Below are 20,759 nucleotides of genomic sequence, written 5' to 3'. Positions count from 1 at the left end.
TAAGCCTATCGAGCGCAGGCTGATGCAACATCAGACCAATGAGGGCGCTTCGCGCCCTCCTCGCCACTTCCCGCCGAGACGGGCGTGGCTTACCTCTATAAAAGGAGCTCGAGAAGGCTGATTCACTTGATTTTGATCGCCGAAGCGAACCAGAGTGAACCAAACGCACGGCAAGGGAACGCAGTACTCGTTCCCTCTTCTAGAGAGAACCGAGGTTACGTTAGTAACCGAGTACGTTCTCTTACGAGAGTTCTCTCGTACTGCGTTTTATCAAAACGCTACGGGAACCCCTTGCAAAACGCCGTGCGTGCTGGGATAAAAACACTGATCACCGGAAGCTATTTCAGGCATACAGTGCATAATCACCAGATAGACTCACACAGAGTCAGGGAATAAGGGGGAAAGCCTTAATTCCCTATACTGTAGCGTCCGCAGGCTTAACATGACCTCACAGGGAGAGTCTACAGGACAGGAGGGGTTTCCTCCGTCCTTATATAGACATGTCCACAGACGCGAATATGACATCACATAGCCAGGGTAGGGAGCCTGCACTAATGTGGGAAAACGTGGGTCTTACACAGTTCAGCCCAGTATAGTCGGTATAGTATTACACCGACAAGAGCTTAGCCTGTAAGGCGGGAACCTCTAGGTTATAAAACCTGATAAATGTAGACGGAGAGGCCCAGCCTGCCGCCGTACATATATCCTGTAAGGAAATCCCGCTGGACCAAGCCCACGAGGAGGCAACGCCTCTCGTAGAGTGCGCTCTGACTCCCAACGGACATTGAATGCCCTTGGCAGTATAAGCCAGCGCTATGGCGTCAACTATCCATCTGGATAGACTTTGTTTCGTAACAGCCGTTCCTTTGGAACGTCCGCTGAACGAGACAAAGAGCTGCTCTGTCTGTCTAAAGGCAGCAGAGCGGGACATATAAGTTCTTAAAGCCCTAACAGGGCAAAGAAAACTCGAGTCCCCTTCCTCACTCGACGGCGGCAGGGCAGCCAGGGAAATGACCTGAGCCCGAAAAGGCGTGTTGAGGGATTTCGGCACATAGCCGTGCTTAGGTTTGAGTATGACTTTAGAGTCATTAGGACCAAACTCCAAGCACGTCGGGCTCACGGAGAGCGCGTGCAGATCGCCTATGCGCTTCACTGAAGCGAGAGCCATCAAAAACACTGTTTTGAAAGACAAATGTTTGAGGCTGATTGACTGGATAGGCTCGAAAGGGGCACCTTTCATGGCCGCCAGGACCGTAGAAAGGTCCCACATAGGGACTGACGGAGGTCTGGGTGGATTCAGTCTCCTAGCTCCCCTGAGGAAGCGGATGACTAAATCATTCCTTCCTAGTGACTGACCCAGCGTTGAACCGGAGAACGCTGAAATAGCCGCCACATACACTTTGAGCGTGGAAGGGGATCTGCCCTTATCCAACAGCTCTTGTAGGAAGGAGAGAACCTCCGTTACCTCACATTCGAGGGGTGAAAGGCTCCGAGCTGTACACCAGCCGGAGAAAACCGACCACTTTGAAGCGTAGAGTCGCCTGGTCGACGGCGCTCTAGCCTCCGTGATGGTATTCATGACTCCCTCTGCGAGACCAACGGGTATCCGTTGAGCGCCCACACATAAAGGGACCATAGTTCCGGGTGTGGGTGCCAGATCGAGCCCCTGGCCTGCGAGAGGAGATCTCTCCTCAACGGCACTGGCCATGGAGCGATGTCTGCTAACTGCATCAGAACTGGGAACCATGCCTGGTTCTTCCAGAACGGTGCTACAAGCAGCACTGGGCATTTCGTTTTCCTGACCCGTTCCAACACCTGAGGCAGGAGGGAGACGGGGGGAAAAACGTATAGCGGGCAGCGCGGCCACCTTTGGGACAGCGCGCTGTCGGTCTTTGAAAAGAATGCGGGGCAGTGAGCGTTTTCGTGGGACGCGAATAGGTCCACCTCCGCTTTGCCGAATCTCTCCCACAACAGCCGGACTGTTTGTGGGTGTAGAGACCATTCGCCCGTAGGAACGTTGTTCCTGGACAGTCTGTCCGGGCCCACATTCAGCAGCCCGGGCACATGTACTGCTCTCAGCGAGCATAGGTTGTGCTGAGCCCATAGCAGGAGGCGTTTCGCCAGCCTGTACAGGGGTTTGGAATTCAGACCGCCCTGGCGATTTATGTAGGACACCACTGCCATGTTGTCCGAACGGACTATGACGTGTTGGTCCTTGATGTGGGGACAAAAACGCGTCAGCGCGTTGTGCACTGCCAGCATTTCTAGGCAGTTTATGTGTTGGAGCTTTTCCCGTTCCGACCATAGGCCGAAGGACGGTCTGCCCTCGAGCAGCGCTCCCCATCCCGAGGTGGATGCGTCCGTAGACACCATCCTCACCCTCGAGGAAGTCCCCAGGCTTACACCTGATTGGTACCAGTCGTTCGCCATCCAAGGTACCAGGGCTGTGACACAGTCCTGATCGACCTTGAGGCGTAAATGACCGGACACCCACGCTCTGCGCGGAACCCGCGCTTTCAACCAGAACTGCAGCGGGCGCATGCGGAGCAAGCCCAGCCGGAGAACTGACGATGCTGAGGCCATGAGACCCAGCATCCTTTGAAATTTTCTGAGCGGGGTGAAAGCGCCGCGGCGGAAAGACATCGCCGCGCGCTGAATGTTCAGCACGCGCTGTGGCGACAGCCGCGCTGTCATAGACTGTGAGTCCAGAACTATACCCAGAAACGGAATCGTTTGGCTGGGGTTCAGTGAACTCTTCGCCCAATTGACCGTGATACCAAGATTCTCGAGGTGATCGAGTAAAATGGCTCTGTGCTCTATGAGCTGAGATCGTGATTGGGCTAGGATCAACCAGTCGTCCAAATAGTTCAGCACTCGCATGCCTCTGAGTCTGAGAGGAGCGAGCGCTGCGTCCATGCATTTCGTAAAAGTACGAGGTGCCAGGGACAAGCCGAAAGGCAGGACTGTATACTGGTATGTCTGACCCTCGAAGGCGAATCTCAAGAATCGCCTGTGATGTGACGCTATCTGTATTTGAAAATACGCGTCCTTCAGATCTATCGACATGAACCAGTCTTCTCGGCGAACATGCGCGAGAATTTTGCTGGTTGTGAGCATTTTGAAACGGCATTTCACTAATACTCTGTTCAGTCGTCTTAGATCCAGAATGGGTCTGATACCGCCGTCCTTTTTGGGGACTAGAAAGTATCTGCTGTATATCCCCTGTTCGCTTTGAACTCGGGGAACAAGCTCTATCGCCCCTTTGCTTATCAGTTTTGATATTTCGGCGCGAAGTAGGTGTGCTACATTCAGCGGTACCGAAGTTTCGACGCGCGCTGTGAAGCGCGGAGGGCGTCGATAAAACTGTAGCGAGAAGCCTCTCTTTAGCCTCTCACACACCTCTCTCTTTTAGACCCAGTCCGAAACCCCTGGAAGCGCTGCCCATGCATCTGCATGGTTGGCTAAGGGCCGGATACAGAGCGCGCTCTGTTCGCCGTGCGACAGAGGTGCTACGGGGCTCACAAACATAGGCGTTATGCCTGCGGCATTTGAGGCGGGGGGCGCGCTTAATACAGCGGGCGGAGCGCTCGTCCTCGACCTTACAACAGTGTTTGACTGAGTGAGGGAGGGCTGCGCGAGCCCCGTGGGACTCATGTGTGCGAGTAGATGTGGGCTGTGAGCGGGCACATTTACTGCTTGGGGCAGCGCGCGCGCTCACAGGTCTCGTTTTTACAGAGAGCCTGTGATCTGATAGACATAGTGTTCGTGGGCACTGAGTAGTGGGCACTTTTACTATGTGGGGGGCGCAATCGACCTGAGTCGATTTTATTTGCGCGAGCCCTGAGTGCAGGGCTGTGCTTATGTGTATGGATGGGCACAGAGGAGTGGGCATCGACACTACATTTATAGCACCATCGGCCGTGGCCGGGACACCAGAAATCACACTCTTTTCGAGACATATCTGGGTAGCCGTAAAAACGGCTTTTGAGTGCAGGCAAGCGGGCACTTGTACAGGCTTGCGCTTTGCAGAGAACGCTGGGACAGCCGCGAAGCTTGGGGCTGAGACAGCGAGGCGCTTGGGTGGGAGGCCGGCCGCAACGGGACTCACACACCTGCGCTTTCCTAGGCGGGCTAGGACTTCTTCGGGGCCTCTGGTTTCACCACAATCCTCGGTCGCGGCGCGCGCGCGGGGCGCGGGGCGCTCGATCGAGAGCGGGGTCTCGAGCTGCGCTGTTGAGGCTGCTGCGAAGAGGAGGCCGAAGGCGGGGGCTGAGGCTGTGAGGTTCGCGGGGTCCGTTTGTCTCGACCCGCCGCGGAACCAGAGCGCTTCGGTAGGAAGTGCTTGAAGGCTTGAGACGCTTTCTGGGCTTCAAGGTCAAGGTCAAGGTCAAATTTATTTATAAAGCACATTTCCAAGCAGTCATTACTGCCACAAAGTGCTGTACAGGAATTCATACCAAACATAAAAACATACTAATTAATCAAAAAGCGAAATTACATAGGCAAAATGTCCCAATAATAATAATAATAGTTAAAACACATGTAGACATTTTTACAATCAAACATCACAACGTCACAGCTCATATTGTATTAAAAGATTTTTCAAAAAGATGAGTCTTTAAAAGCGATTTAAATGACTCAATAGAGCTAGCTTCCTTAATATTGAGGGGAAGAGCATTCCATAGCTTAGGTCCTGCAACAGAAAATGCTCTGTCTCCTCTGGTTCTCAGTCTAGATTTAGGACAGTCTAGAAGTCGCTGGTCATTTGACCTAAGTGCTCTGACTGGGGCGTGCATAGTCAGCAAATCCGTTAAATAAGACGGTGCTAATCCATTTAAAGATTTAAAAACAAATAATAAAATCTTAAAATGGATTCTGAAAGCAACAGGCAACCAGTGAAGGGACGACAGTACCGGAGTAATATGATCAAACCGTTTTTTCCCTGTCAACAGGCGAGCGGCTGCGTTTTGTACTAATTGTAAACGGTGAATAGACGACTGATCTAAGCCATAGTATAAAGAGTTACAGTAGTCCAAGCGATTTGTAATGAGGGCATGTACAACTTTTTCTAGTTGACTTTGCGGCAGGTACAGCTTCACTTTCCCCAACAGTCTAAGCTGAAAAAAGCTTGTTTTAACTACTGAACTAATTTGTTTCTCTAATTTAAAAGAACTATCAATAATGACTCCAAGATTTTTTACAGATGGGCTGTAATTAGGGATTAATGGGCCTATAGCCCTGTTTAGACCTGAGATATCCGGCTTCCCAAAAATTATAATTTCAGTTTTTTTTTCATTTAAATGTAAGAAATTTAGTGACATCCAATCTTTTATTTCACCCAGACAGTTACTCAGTGCTTCAATAGAATTAGTTTTAGAATTTAAAGGTAGATATATCTGGACGTCATCAGCAAAGCAGTGAAACGAAATTTTGTGTTTCCGGAAAATTGATCCCAAGGGCAGCATATACAATGAAAACAGGACTGGGCCCAAGATCGAACCTTGGGGCACCCCGCTATTAATTGGAGTTTTCTTAGAGTAAAAAGGCCCGAAATTTACAGAAAAAGATCTGTCAGTCAGATAAGACTCAAACCAGTTCAAAGCTGTGCCTTTGATACCTCCACAGGACTCAAGTCTTGACAGTAAAATCTTATGATCGACCGTATCGAACGCAGCAGTCAAATCTAAAAGCACTAACACAGCAGAGCTACCAGAATCGGAAATTAAAAGGAGATCGTTAAATACTTTTAAAAGTGCGGTTTCCGTACTGTGACCTGATTTAAAACCTGATTGAAATTTTTCAAATATATTATTTGATTTAAGGTGCAGTAGAAGTTGCTTATAAACCACTTTTTCTAATATTTTAGATAAGAAAGGTAGCTTGGAAACTGGCCTATAATTAGACAAGACAGAGGGGTCTAAATTGTGTTTCTTTAGGAGGGGTTGTACAATGGCCTTTTTAAAGGTTACCGGCACAGAACCTGTTAAAAGAGACATATTTATCATATTTAAAATATAAAATCCAACAGTATCAAATACATCTATAAAAAGCTTTGCAGGAAGGCAGTCCAATGAACAGACAGAGAGTCTTAAGCATTGGACCGTCTTTAACAAATCTGAAAGCGATATTGGGATAAAATTTTCAAATATGCCTAAGCATAACGGTGTAACACTGGGATCTGGTGCAGTACAACATGTTAATGCCCTAATACTGGACACCTTATCAGTAAAAAATTCACAGAATCGGTCACACAAAATGGTGCTAGGAATAATGCCGATGTGTTCAGGAGGGTTAATTATCCTATTTAGTACATTAAAAAGGACTTGGGGTTTATGACAGTTATCTTGCACAAGGTTCGACATGTACTGGGTCTTTGCCGCTTTAACAGCAGACTGGTATTTGGACAAGCAATTTCTTAAAATCTCCAGAGAAATATAGAGCTTGTCTTTCCTCCATTTCCTCTCAGCACATCTACATTCCCTTCTGAGAGCACGAGTAATGTCATTTTGCCATAGCTCTCTATTTAAATTAGCCTTCTTGCTCTTTAGCGGTGCTACTGAGTCAAGAATTTCAGTACACGTAGAGTCAAATGAAGCCACCAACTCCTCAATGTCCTTGAATGAAGAAATGTCTCGGGACACTACTGGAGAGGTGTCAAATGCTGCAGCAAATAATGAAGCCGTAGATGAATTAATTATGCGCCGCTGACTCATAGGGAAACACGACTTGCTTTGAGAGCACGGCAAAGAGACAGTAAATAAAACTGGCATATGGTCAGAAATACCTGCATCTGAAATGTCCTTTATGGACACATTTAAATTGTGTGACAGTACCAGATCCAGAGAATGGCCCTTGTTGTGAGTCGGGCCATTCACCGATTGAGTGAGGTTAAAAGAATCCAAAATATTAAAAAAATCCTTGACCAAAGGCTTAGAAACACAACAAACATGAATATTAAAATCACCAACAATTAAGAAATGATTGTAGATTAAAGCAATGCCAGCCACAAACGCCGAAAAGTCATTAATAAATTCCTTGTTAATTTTTGGAGGGCGATAAATGAGTGCACATGCCACTGATCCATGTAATTTAAGTTTAAGTTCAAAAAGTTGGAGCTCAAAGCTCTTATATTGATTACATGGAGTTTTTTTACAGTTCAGGCTGGATTTAAAAATTGTCGCTAGGCCTCCACCTTTACCCGTTGTTCTAGGACAGCTAAAGAAAGAGCACATCGGAGGAAGAAGCTCTGAGAAGGGGAATAACTCACCGGGTTGAACCCACGTCTCCGAAAGAAGCATACAGTCAAGCTCCCGGGATCGAAAAAAGTAATTTAACATAAAAGTCTTGTTAGACAATGATCTAACATTAATCAGAGCCAAATTAAGAACAGTGTCCTGTTTGTGTGGTAGTTTGGCTCGAGCCAATGAACGGAGATTCATGAGATCCACGCCGCGCTTGGCCGTTTGTGAACGCCGGGGAACAAATTCCTCCACTGGCACACGCAGCTGATCCACAGCGATGACCGCTTCAGGTTGTATCGGGAGAAGCCACCTCCTCTTGAGGTCCAAAGAAGGACAGACAATTGGTAAGAAGAAGTCGTGTTGAAATCCCGGTCCATTTTTCCGCGTGGACCGCAGATATGCTCTCGCTCTTGCAACCACACCACCTCGCTTTCTCCGCCTTCTGTGGCGTTTCCTCCGCGAAGTTGCACTGGAAGTAAGCTGTAAATACGCCGGCAGAGCTGGGAGTGTAGAAGGGAGTGCATCCGAGGACTGATTCCCATAACTAACATTCGTTATCCAGACAGCATGTTGATCGCGAATAGAAAAAAGAGTTTGGCGATCGTATACAAACAGAGCTGTGACATTTTGATAACTTAAACTAATAATAACAAACAATAAACAAAATAAAACCGGGAGACGCTGCGCCGTGCACACTGCTGGCGCCATCTTCCACATAGCCAAATCAAATATAGATAGAAACTCAAGAGCTCTCCACGAAGAGATTAAATCTCTCCACGAACTCGGAGAGAGAAGAACCAAAGAGGCCAGCGGAAGACAGCGGGGCGTCGAGAAACGCGATGCGCTCGGAATCGGCCATCTCCGTGAGCGTCAGCCATAAGTGCCTCTCAGCGACAGTGGCCAGCAGAGGGCGGGCACAGATGGGTCGCTATAGCCTGTTCCACCGGCGGCAGAGAGAGGTAGCCTCGTTCATTCGCCTTGTCCAGTGAGGAGAATGCAGGCGACACAGATGAGCGCGTACGCGCAGAGTAGGGCGCGTTCCAGGCCTTCGCAACTTCTTCATGTAACTCAGGAAGAAAAGGAGCGGGCTTAGATTCCGGAGAATTGCGCTCACCTGGGAGGAAGCTACCATCGAGCCGGGTGCGAGAGGGGGGCTCCGGTGCAGACCACTCGAGGCCGAGGCTCGCCGCGGCCAACGCGAGTACTCGCATGAGCTCCGTCTCAATGCTGGCTCTCACTGAGGGCTTTCGGGCAGGAGGCGCGAGGTCCTCAGAGCTCGCCCAATCCTCGCTGCCTGAAGCGAGGAGAGAACAGGAATCCTTTTCCCCCGACGCGGCCTCCGAAACAACTTCCTCTGATGAAGCGGTCGGCAGGCTGCGGGCGCTGAGCATCAGGAAGTGATTCGGGGGAGGTCGGTGAAGCTGGCGGGCGAACCGGCGAGCTTGGTCGGGGTGGAGAGGGTTCCGGGACCCGCTGCGAGCGGCGCTTCTTACGGCGCGGCATCGCGGCGGAGAATGCAGGCTTCGAGAAGGATGCCAGGCGGGTCCTCAGAGCCACCATAGGCAAAAGCTCGCAGTGAGGGCAGCCGCCGTCAGCGAGCGCGAGCGCTGCATGGTCCTCACCGAGGCAGGAAACACAGATGACGTGGTCGTCTCCCCCGGTGAGTGGGGCTCTGCACGAGCCGCAGGATTTAGGCATCTTTAGAAAGACGCCGCTCTTTTAGGGGGTGAGTGCTACGAGAACACTCACACACACACACAAAACAGAGCACAATAAAGGATATGGGCGTCGGAAAGCGCAGCAGGTACGGCTGTAGAAGGCGGCGTAGGCCAGCGGCTTCGAGGGCTCGTCCCGCTGAAGTGCTTGCTTCGAACGACGCTGCTTCCGTGATCCAGCGATGCGTGCGCTTCGCTGAAGAGATTAAAATCAAGTGAATCAGCCTTCTCGAGCTCCTTTTATAGAGGTAAGCCACGCCCGTCTCGGCGGGAAGCGCGAAGCGCCCTCATTGGTCTGATGTTGCATCAGCCTGCGCTCGATAGGCTTATGCAGTTGCCGCAGAGCAGCCAATGCGCAGACAAGCCGTCTTGCTTCAGCTGTCTGCTGCTGCCGCAACGCGTTTTACATATATGAAAAATTAAAGGATAATTTTTGCTTCAGTGTTTCGTGAAAAGAGACTTTTCCCGTAGCGTTTTGATAAAACGCAGTACGAGAGAACTCTCGTAAGAGAACATGAAAACTTACATGATAAATCTGCTTGAGTCTTTTAATCAGGCGTCAAAACGTCATTAATTATTGCAAGATTAGCGGGAAAGGAAAGAAAAAGGAAAGAAAAATCAATGAAAACAAATCTGATAGTATCTCGACACACACGAGCTGATTCTCGGTCACGTGAAAAACACAACACAGCAGAAAAGGCATTCCTTCATTCAGTGACGTCGCAGATTGCGCTGGGATCCCTTGGGAGGAATATACCCAAATAAGAGAAAGAACAGTTTCGGTTTCAGTTTAGCCTTAAATGAATTCGTTCTGGCTTGATGTGTTATACTATGCTACTTATATTTTTTCTGAATAGCCTAACGTTAAATTTAAAAAATCTTGTTGTGGAGTGAGGGGAACTAAAATAGCCTAGACTATAGCTACGTTTTTTTTGTAAACATTTCACTTTAGTAGCCTTTTTCTGGATGTTATGCTAAAATTAGACTTATGCGCTACACAGGCCCATTTGTTTTTGTTTTTTTGTTTTTTTTTTTGTCAAAAACACAATATTATATTTATTTACCATGCTGCAAACTTTTTTAAATATTCTGAAAAATTGCTTGAAAAGTAAGCCGTGACTCTTTTGTCATTGCGCGTTAGTGTTCAGCTATCCAAATGTTAAAAAAATATATATTTCCACATATCCACTGAGCTTCTCTCACCTCTGTGATTGTGATCAAGATTTCTTCATCATAGTCATATTGAACTTCTAAACTGTTGTTATCTTTATGTTTACAGGTATGGAGAGTTGGGTGGCATCAGCATAACAGAGGTACGACACACCAAATTTACTCATAATTGATCCCAAGTGTAGCATGTATAATGAGAATATCTATCCCTGCCGAGGATAAATGAGCGCCAAAGATAACTGAAAAACTTCTATTAGGCCTAGATAAGAATGACTGGAACCGTTTGAGTACCGTACCTGTGATACCAGTCTTGACTTTTAGATAGAAATGGCAGGTTGGAAATTGGTCTATAATTTGCATATACTTAATGATTTGGTGGTGGAAACATAGAATTCAGCAGAGAGTGGGGATCCAAATGCAGTTTATAATCAGTAAAGTAGTATAATCCAAAGTCATAGTCCATACCAGTCTGTCACGATTACCTGTGAGAGTGCCCATCATTACCACCAGAGGGCTCTCCACCCCGGACTATTGTCATTCCCTGATGAAACTACATTTCCCATAACTCTCTGCCTGGACTTATTATCTCTGATTGCATCCAAAGGTTGAGAATCCAAATGCAGTTTTTAATGGGAAAATCCAAGATCATAATCCGTATAACAGGCAGTGGTCAAAAGCACAGGGTAATCAGTCCAAACAATGACATGGCACAGGAACACAGAGAACAGGGAGATGATGCATTTAAATAGACAGGGTTATGATATGATTAACAAGACTGAAACCAGTAAACTAATATTGAGCATTGTCTATGGAGACAGTGAGGGATGAGGCCGCATCTGCTGGAGCAGAAGGGCACCGCAGCTGATGTATGTTTTACAGCTTACAACCATATATTTAATAAAAGTGATATTATGCAAATGCACCTATTTAGAACTACAAGACACCAAAATAGTACAGGTGGTAAATTAGAGAGTGAGATGGTAAATCATTGTAAGTGTTGAGTGCCTCATGCGGCTCTGCGTAATGTTCAGAGCGACTGAAGCTTATTTTAAACAAGATCCTGGATCATTTCAGCTAGCAGCAGATTTCAGCTCATGCTGCTGCTTTATGAATCTGTCACGTGTGATACAGCTTCAGTTTTATTTTTTAAGTAAATGCAACAGAAGTAAACTCTTGAAACATCCTCTATTTCACCATATTAGAATATAGATATATTTTTAAAAAACGCAAAAAATGCATACACAATAAAACAAATACATACCAACAAAAGTATTACTTACAAATGTTGTTTAATTTGTGTAGTTAAATACAAATACACACAGTTGTCAAAAAATGAAGGCTGGAATACACTGACTTTTGACCCGAGTTACAATTTTATGTTTAACAATTGTGTGCCATTTCCCAGCATGCATTGCAGCATGAAAAAAATTATATGTGGTAACTCTTATTATAAAATTATTATTGCTTTGCATTTAACAGCTTAATGCTGTGGCTACTGTGGTTATCACTGTGGTAATGTTCATTTCATGTAGTTTGCTTTGGAAATCAGACATGGAGATGAAAGAATAAGGATTGCAGCTGTTTGCAGCTAAATGAAAAATAATCTGTAGTTGCCTTGAAAATACATTTTAAGTCCACAAGACTACCTGTTATTTATTAGATGAACAAAATTATTTAAGTTGACTTTAATTGGAGCAGATTAGTTGAGTTAACTTAAGTAGTTCAATGTGATCGTTTGTCTTATTTGTTTTTAAGTTAGGTAAAAAATTAAAAAACTTGACACAATGTAGTCGTTGCTGAAGTCCGAGCCAGACTGCAGGATTGAGCTGAGAGGTCTCACAGAAAATCTCATAGTGTATTATTGACAGATTTTATTAGCTTAATCAGGGAATAATTATACCCAGTTGGAGGAGATCAAACGTGTTTTATATTTTGAGATAATTTTAGAACGCATTGTTTTCATCTGTCGTGTGTCTAGTAACGAGGGATGTGTTTCTGCCTGAGTGTGTTGAGCTCGGAACAATGTACAAAGTCTAGTGTGTGATGTCCAGTTTTTATCCTTTAAGGCAGCAAGTGTATGATTCATAGTGTTTTTAAATATGTATAGTCGTGTTGTGGATTCCAACCTTCCTCAATCCATAGTCAAGTCACATATTTCTAGAGCTTTTGACAGTACAGATTGTTTCAAAGCAGTCACATCAATAATATTGTTGAATATTAAGCAGCTTCACAGTGATAAACAGGGAAATAAAGATCAGATAGAAATTTAAGTATATATTAAGAAAATCTTAAAAAGAGTTCTACATTTTTTATATATGTTAAAAATAAATATATAAATATAAATATATATATATATATATAAATGCTTTCAGTTGTGTTTTTACTATTAATACTTTATAACTCTTTTTCTACTAAAAAACTATATTTCTGAGTTCAAGAACTAGGAATGGTAAGCTTTCAGTTACTATCTTTTCAGGGTCTGAAAAGTAAATCCTGACAGTAGTTTTTTAAAGCCAAAAGAGAGTTGCGCTGGAGTAAGCTGTTAGTAAATCTGGCCCAGAATCTTGGTGTGTATATATATATATATATGTTGACAGAATCTGTTTGCCGCTCAAGAAAAATACCTCATCAGTACTGTCCAGCAAACCTCAACACAATTTGAAGTGCCATAATCACTATATACCCAATAAATATAGTAGTCACAATACACACTAACAGATTCTCTGACCAACTCCAACTTTCAGGATGGGGTGAAGCTGGGAAGAGAGCACACATTTTACATTTTTAAATTCACTGTATAAAATACAAACTCTAAAACAATCTCTTACTTTACTGTTCTTCTGTGTTACCTTTGAGTTCTCCTGTTGAGACGGATTCTGTACAAGATATGAAAAGATTAGTCATACAGTTTAGCTTCAGTATGAATGAGAAAAGATCCAAACTCATGATGTATTATAAATAATATCTCTCCTCATCCACTGATCTTCTCTCACCTGAGACTGAGACTGTGATCAAGATTTCTCCTTTAGAGTCCAGACATCTGTATGTTCCAGTGTCATTGGCTGTAAACTCATTAATGGTCAGATTTCCATCATGATCAGTCAGTCGATCACTGTTGACCCCGTGACCTCTCGTCCACACCTCTGTCCAGCCTTCACTAGAGTTTCTCTCCACTTTATAGGCGTTGATCAACAGAACATCCAACTTCAGATCCTCTCCTTTCTTCACAGAGATCTCATCTGAGGAGGAACAGAAAGACATTCATAATTATAATAATGGTGTCAATCAATGCCATATGCACAATTTACTAAGGAGACCAAATGTAATCATTTTAAAAATAAGCTACTGAAAAGCATACTGTAATCAATTAATCTGGATATTTGATGGGATGTATGACATTTACTATCTTTGCTGGTTTGCATTGCTATCATTATCAGGAAATCCAGAAAGCACACGCTGATGGTGTGATCAGTTTTACCATGGATATGAAGATGATACTCCAGGGTTTGTCGCTTCTCTTCTGCCTGAGGATTATTGTAATAAACTCTCAGAATGTATTTCCCAGAGTCACTGAATCTCAGATCCTTGATGATGATGTCACACAATCCTTTTTTAAATACTCGGCTGTTTTCACTCTCACATTTTTCACTCTCACAGACAAGGATGATTTTTGACTGACTGCTTAAAACAATACGAGTAATCTCTCTGGCCTCAGATTCACATGTCAGTGAGACGCTGCCTCCTTTTCCCCCCGTCACAGATACAGGAGTGGTTCCTGCAAATATAGACAGAATAAAATTCTTTCTACCTAGAATTCCTAACATCGAAATTAATTTTAGAAATCAAGAATTGTTACAATTTACAAAGAAAAATGATACTGACCGCAATGATTGATAAAGCAAAACAGCAACAACAGAAGATTCAAAAACCTGTTGAGAAAACAGAAGAGCTGGTTTATGTCACAGACACAAACACATTCATACAGGGATAAAACGCTTTCCTGAGCGGTAAAATATTACTAAACATTCATTTTCAGTTAGTCTAAATATGTGGATCTTACATGATAAAAATGTCCAAAATGAAACATCAAACTTTAATCTGAATCGAATAACCACACTAATAAAAAACATCATAACCATCATAATTATAATCACAATAATGTACACATTGACCCAGCTTAAAACTTACATGGTAAAAATTCGGTACGAGTCTAGTTTTCATGCCTCAAAACTTTGTAAACATGTTTAGCGATACGAGTAAAAACAAAACCAAAAGCGTCACACAGCTGAGCTCCAACAAGCATCATTCTGCGCCTCCTACTCAGGAAGAGTGTTATGACAGAGCTGCCAACTCTCACGCATTCACCGCGAGACTTTTCACACGCCACACATTTTCCCACGCTCAGAAAAATCACGAAGCAAAGAGGACACGGAGACCGACAGACCAGACAGAGCAGGTTAGTTATGATATAAAAAAAAATCTCAGCTCTCAGATTCTGTCTATTCTATTACGAAATTCAAACAATAAATACCGTTTTAGCGCTTGTAAATGTGACGTGACAGATAGCGGCACGTGAACCGATCATCTCTACTAATAGGCTAGTAAATAAACACGAATGAACACTGTTGAAAGATACAGTACAACTTACCGAAATGTACATTATACATAATATCGACCAATCAATCAAACAAAGGGGTCAATAAAACATCTGGAGAACAATCATGTCACATAACATTTACCTCAGGAAAGCCATTTAATGACCATAATAGGCTATAGTTGGCTAGAAAAAAAAAGAGCTATAGAGAGTATTTTGTTAAATATGTGTACTATATTACATATTTATTATATTTTTACTTATATCATTAAATAAAGTTGTTATTATAATCAAAAAACCGCATTATATTTATAATTATATTAATATGAATTACATTATATTTATAATTATATTAATATTAATTACATTATATTCCAGCTGATATGGCTCTCTGTATGTTTACAGCATTAGGTGAGTTGTTTTTTTCTTGAGAAAAATTAACGCCTATCTTGTGTACCTAATATGTATCCAAATGAGTCAATAATAAATCAAATCACAATAATTTAATTGAACTGAAATAATAAAAAAGTGTAGCTTACCAGAAATTGTACCATGTAAACATTGTAACATGTTGTCACTAAACCTAATCAAATTCAGTTTAGTTACTAAAATGTTAGTGACAATCACAATACACTTATTGTGATGCAATTATTTTTTTGTTTACATCCCCCCAATCCCCCCTAACCACTGAATATGCAATAACTGCTATGCGATTTCATATCTGTTTCTCATGCTGCAGTTCAGAATGATGTTTTCTCCCATCAGAAGATCCTCCAACAGACAAATCTGGAGAGACATTGATAAACACATTATTTTAGGCTACTTTTAATAATTGTAACGGTCACCAGCTGTAGTGCCCTTGAGAGCCACCAGAGGGCACTCCACATCAGACACTCACGTTCACTCTCAGACTACAATTCCCATACTCACTGACCGGACTCATTATCTCTGAACACTCATCACATTCACCTGTACCTCATTATCACTGATTGCATTCACCTGTGTCCCATCACCCTGTTAGTCTCAGTCTATTTATACCTTGTTCATTCATTCACTCACGGCAAAGTCTTGTTAAGTGTTACACTGCATTTCTGAGCGTTTCCCTGGTTTTCTTGTTTCTTGGTTTTTGATATCTTGCCCTGTTCCCTGGATTACTCTCTTGCCTCTGGTCCCTGGATTACTCTCTTGCCTCTGGTCCCTGCCTGTTTTGTTTGTTTTGTTTGTTTCTTTGTTTTGACTACCTGCCTGTGTATGACCCTAGCCTGTACTTTGGATTACGCCTCTGGATTGCCCCAGCCAATAAAGCTGCATTTGGATCTCCTACTTTGTGTCTCTGAGCAGTTCGTAACAGAAGACTTCGCCACACAAAGATCCAGCAGCCATGCCAACCATGGACACAGGTGCACAAATCCTGCGTCTCCGTCAGGGGAATCGTTCGATTGAGAGGTATGTCGAAGAGTTTATTGAACTGGCACATCTTACCTCAATGACCACAGAGTGCCTAATGATATTTTTTCGTGGAGGACTATCTGAACCGCTCAGTTCATTCATGCCCTGGCATGATCCTCATGGGACTTTAGAGCAGTATATCAACCTGGCCCTTTTGTTGAGTGGCTCATCGTTTACTGTGGGCGGGGTAGAGGAAGAGCTCCGTGAACCCACAGTATCTCCTGAGCCAAAGCTTCACGTCACGTCTGCCGAGCCAGAGCTTCACGTCACGTCTGCCGAGCCAGAGCTTCACGTCACGTCTGCCGAGCCCGCACTTCACGCCAGATCTGCCGAAGCCAAGGCATTATGCGTCATGCCCGCCGCCCCTGAGACAGCAAGCGACATGCCCGCCAAGCTAGAGTCTTCACCGCTGGTCCCGTCCAGCACAGAGCCCTCTTCAGCGCTGGTCCCGTCCAGCACAGAGCCTTCACCGCTGGTTCCGTCCAGCACAGAGCCCTCTTCACCGCTGGTCCCGTCCAGCACAGAGCCCTCTTCACCGCTGGTCCCATCCAGCTCAGATCCCTCTTCATCGCTGGTTCCGTCCAGCACAGAGCCCTCTTCACCGCTGGTCCCGTCCAGCTCAGAGCCCTCTTCATCGCTGGTTCCGTCCAGCTCAGAGCCCTCTTCGCCGCTGGTCCTGCCCAGCTCAGAGCCCTCTTCATCGCTGGTTCCGTCCAGCTCAGAGCCCTCTTCGCCGCTGGTCCTGCCCAGCTCAGAGCCCTCTTCGCCGCTGGTCCTGCCCAGCTCAGAGCCCTCTTCGCCGCTGGTCCTGCCCAGCTCAGAGCCCTCTTCGCCGCTGGTTCCGTTCAGTTCAGAGCCCTCTTCATCGCTGGTCCTGTCCAGCTCAAAGTCCTCTTCGCCGCTGGTCCTATCCAGCTCAAAGCCCTCGCTGACGCTGGTCCCGTCAAGCTCAGAGCGCGCTGATCCTGATCCAGAGACTGAGCTTCACGTCACTTCTGCCGATCCAGAGACTGAGCTTCACGTCACTTCTGCCGATCCAGAGACTGAGCTTCACGTCACGTCAGCCGATCCAGAGACTGAGCTTCACGTCACGTCAGCCGATCCAGAGACTGAGCTTCACGTCACGTTCGCCCGTCAAGAGTCTCGTCCCGCCGAGACTGAATCTGATCCGGATACTGAGCCTGAATCTGTTCCTCTTCCTCTTTCTGCGCCTGTGTCTTCGGACAAGATGGCCGACTCTACGCCTGTGTCTTCGGACAAGATGGCCGAATCCTCGCCTGTGTCTTCGGACAAGATGGCCGACTCCACGCCTGTGTCTTCGGACAAGATGGCCGACTCCACGCCTGTGTCTTCGGACAAGATGGCCGACTCCACGCCTGTGTCTTCGGACAAGATGGCCGACTCCACGCCTGTGTCTTCGGACAAGATGGCCGACTCCACGCCTGTGTCTTCGGACAAGATGGCCGACTCCACGCCTGTGTCTTCGGACAAGATGGCCGACTCCACGCCTGTGTCTTCGGACAAGATGGCCGACTCCACGCCTGTGTCTTCGGACAAGATGGCCGACTCCACGCCTGTGTCTTCGGACAAGATGGCCGACTCCACGCCTGTGTCTTCGGACAAGATGGCTGAAACCACGCCTGTGTCTTCGGACAAGATGGCCACCGCCGAGCCAGTGTCTCGGGACAAGATGGTCTCCACCGAGCCAGTGTCTTCGGAAAAGATGGCCGCCGCTGAGCCGGTGTCTGTTCCTGAGCCGGTGTCTGTTCCTGAGCCGGTGTCTGTTCCTGTCCCTGAGCCGGTGTCTGTTCCTGTCCCTGAGCCGGTGTCTGTTCCTGTCCCTGAGCCGGTGTCTGTTCCTGTCCCTGAGCCGGTGTCTGTTCCTGTCCCTGAGCCGGTGTCTGTTCCTGTCCCTGAGTCGGTGTCTGTTCCTGTTCCTGAGCCGGTGTCTGTTCCTGTTCTAGAGCCCGTTCATGTTCCTGAACCGTTGGATCCGCCTGCTCAGCCTGCTCCGCCCCGGCCGCCTGCACAGCCTGCTCCGCCCCGGCCGCCTGCACTGCCTGCTCCGCCCTGGCCGCCTGCACTGCCTGCTCCGCCCTGGCCGCCTGCACAGCCTGCTCCGCCCTGGCCGCCTGCACAGCCTGCTCCGCCCTGGCCGCCTGCACAGCCTGCTCCGCCCTGGCCGCCTGCACAGCCTGCTCCGCCCTGGCCGCCTGCACAGCCTGCTCCGCCCTGGCCGCCTGCACAGCCTGATCCGCCCTGGTCGCCTGCACAGCCTGCTCCGCCCTGGCCTTCCGCCCTGCCGGAGTCTTCAGGTCCTCTTCCGCTGCACGGGCCTGGCCCTCCATCCCGCCCCCGGGTCCGCCTCCGCTCCACCACCCTCCTGGACAAGTTAGGAGCGTCTGGAATCCGCTCCTTAAAGGGGGGGCTATGTAACGGTCACCAGCTGTAGTGCCCTTGAGAGCCACCAGAGGGCACTCCACATCAGACACTCACGTTCACTCTCAGACTACAATTCCCATACTCACTGACCGGACTCATTATCTCTGAACACTCATCACATTCACCTGTACCTCATTATCACTGATTGCATTCACCTGTGTCCCATCACCCTGTTAGTCTCAGTCTATTTATACCTTGTTCATTCATTCACTCACGGCGAAGTCTTGTTAAGTGTTACACTGCATTTCTGAGCGTTTCCCTGGTTTTCTTGTTTCTTGGTTTTTGATATCTTGCCCTGTTCCCTGGATTACTCTCTTGCCTCTGGTCCCTGGATTACTCTCTTGCCTCTGGTCCCTGCCTGTTTTGTTTGTTTTGTTTGTTTCTTTGTTTTGACTACCTGCCTGTGTATGACCCTAGCCTGTACTTTGGATTACGCCTCTGGATTGCCCCAGCCAATAAAGCTGCATTTGGATCTCCTACTTTGTGTCTCTGAGCAGTTCGTAACAATAATATTGTATTTGAGGTTGAAATGTTAATTTCATGAATGCTTGAAATATAATATATTTACCACTGGACGTCAAAAATGTACAAACACAAATAAATGTAAGTGCAAGAGTGGAATACAACTGAAAGAAAACAAAGACCATAAACCTAAAACTATCCCAACAATACTCAACATGACCTCTTCCACTATGTTGTAGGCAGTATTGTAACAAAGCCAATAACAATAAGGGTGATTTACAGGTTCTCTACTGGACCAAATATTTAATATGGGCTCAATAACCAAGGAAACACTCAAGTACCCAAAATTAGTCAGATACAAATGTAACAATTTTATTTTTGTACAATCATAGTATTAAAACCTAGGGGGACAGCAGGTTAATGCAATCATGACAGGTACAATTATTGATAATTAAAAAGAATAAGGCATCAACGAACATGATAATATATTCAGCACAGGGTTTCAAAAAGTTGTTAAATAAATACATTGAATCAGTTCATGTGATCACCAAACATGCATAATTTCATTGCACAGCAAACCTCAAAGCCATATAAATATCCATTAATACATCACTTAAATACCACACATCACAAATATCAGTCAGGACATACCATCGATACCACTCACGCTAAATAAATATACAAGAGACATTATGAGAAATAATAACCTGCTCTCCTACCCCTTTACTCACACACACACGCTCACTTACACAAATAGTGCCGGGACAGTAGTTGCACACATGAAATAAAGCCTCCCCGGCGAACATACATGTCAACAACCCATACAACGGTAAAAATAAGAGTGTACTGCTGGCTACCGAACGTGGGTTACAGCGTTCAGGGAAATCAAAGGCAGACGCCAAACTTAATAGGGAAAAACCATAGACTGTAAAAGAAAAAGAAAAAAACATGGGGAAAACTCCAGCAAAATATCCCTTCCAGTCTCTGTACGTACAATCTGACCATTAATGACCATTAGAGCAGCTAAAGTTGATTTTTATACCTGCAAATTAGTTTTTTCCAAAATATGAATATTCGGTAACACTTTACTTGAAGGGGTGTGCATAAGACTGACATGACACCTTCATAATCATGACATAACACACGTCATGAATATGAAGGAGGTTTTATGCATGTTTATGACAACTGTCATTAAGTGTCATTCACACAATTATGACATTTTTAATGCAAAGATGACATTGTTTGAGATGTCTTTGTCATGACAGCTTGACATAAACCAAAACATCATGACCTGTCATAAATATGTCATAAACATGACATTACAGATTAATCATCAAACTTAAGAAACTACTTAGCTTTATGGGTTAACATTACATTATATTTCTGACCACTTTTTTTTCAGTGGTACAAATTGAATTTGTCATTAAAATCTCATTTAGTGTCAATACTGTCAAATTATATTATAACTAATACTGGAATACTGAAAAAAAAGTGGAAATATATTCATGACACAGTTATAATGGCCTCATGACAGCCAATGTCAAAACCAACCACATGACAGTTTAATGAAATGTTAACCCATAAAGCTAAGTCGTTTATTAAGTTTGATGATTAACAAAACTGTTAAATCATTCAAAATATTCATTCAGGAATGAAACAGCAACGGTTCTGCTGTGGAATGGTTTT

At 45.4% G+C, this 20,759-nt stretch overlaps 1 protein-coding gene across 2 annotated transcripts; it reads right to left on the bottom strand.

Moving 5' to 3' along the window:
• Positions 1-11,420: 11,420 nt before the first annotated feature.
• LOC311093984 (uncharacterized protein) lies at positions 11,421-14,437 on the bottom strand. Of its 2 annotated transcripts, none has more exons than XM_084131708.1 (6): positions 14,315-14,437; positions 14,009-14,055; positions 13,605-13,901; positions 13,120-13,365; positions 12,955-13,002; positions 11,421-12,882 (listed from the first exon to the last, which is right to left on the bottom strand). In XM_084131708.1, coding segments are annotated over exons 1-5 (639 nt in total). In that variant the 5' UTR covers positions 14,317-14,437; the 3' UTR covers positions 11,421-12,882; position 12,955. The 2 variants fall into 2 exon arrangements, with proteins under 2 accessions (XP_083987834.1, XP_083987833.1); XM_084131707.1 differs by having other exon boundaries at positions 12,976-13,002.
• Between the last annotated feature and the right edge of the window lie 6,322 nt (positions 14,438-20,759).

This window comes from Abramis brama, assembly GCF_963993115.1.
Source record: "Abramis brama genome assembly, chromosome: 12".
Classification (NCBI taxonomy): domain Eukaryota; kingdom Metazoa; phylum Chordata; class Actinopteri; order Cypriniformes; family Leuciscidae; genus Abramis; species Abramis brama.
This window is presented reverse-complemented; position numbering and strand designations above follow the sequence as displayed.

What these genes read in the sequence shown, in the direction of transcription:
- LOC311093984 (XM_084131707.1), bottom strand. An exon ending in TTGCTTTATCAATCATTGCG is followed by an intron (nt 13,902 to 14,008) that starts GTCAGTATCATT and finishes CTATATTTGCAG; the next exon opens with GAACCACTCCTGTATCTGTG. An exon ending in GATCACAGTCTCAGTCTCAG is followed by an intron (nt 13,003 to 13,119) that starts GTGAGAGAAGAT and finishes TATCTTGTACAG; the next exon opens with AATCCGTCTCAACAGGAGAA.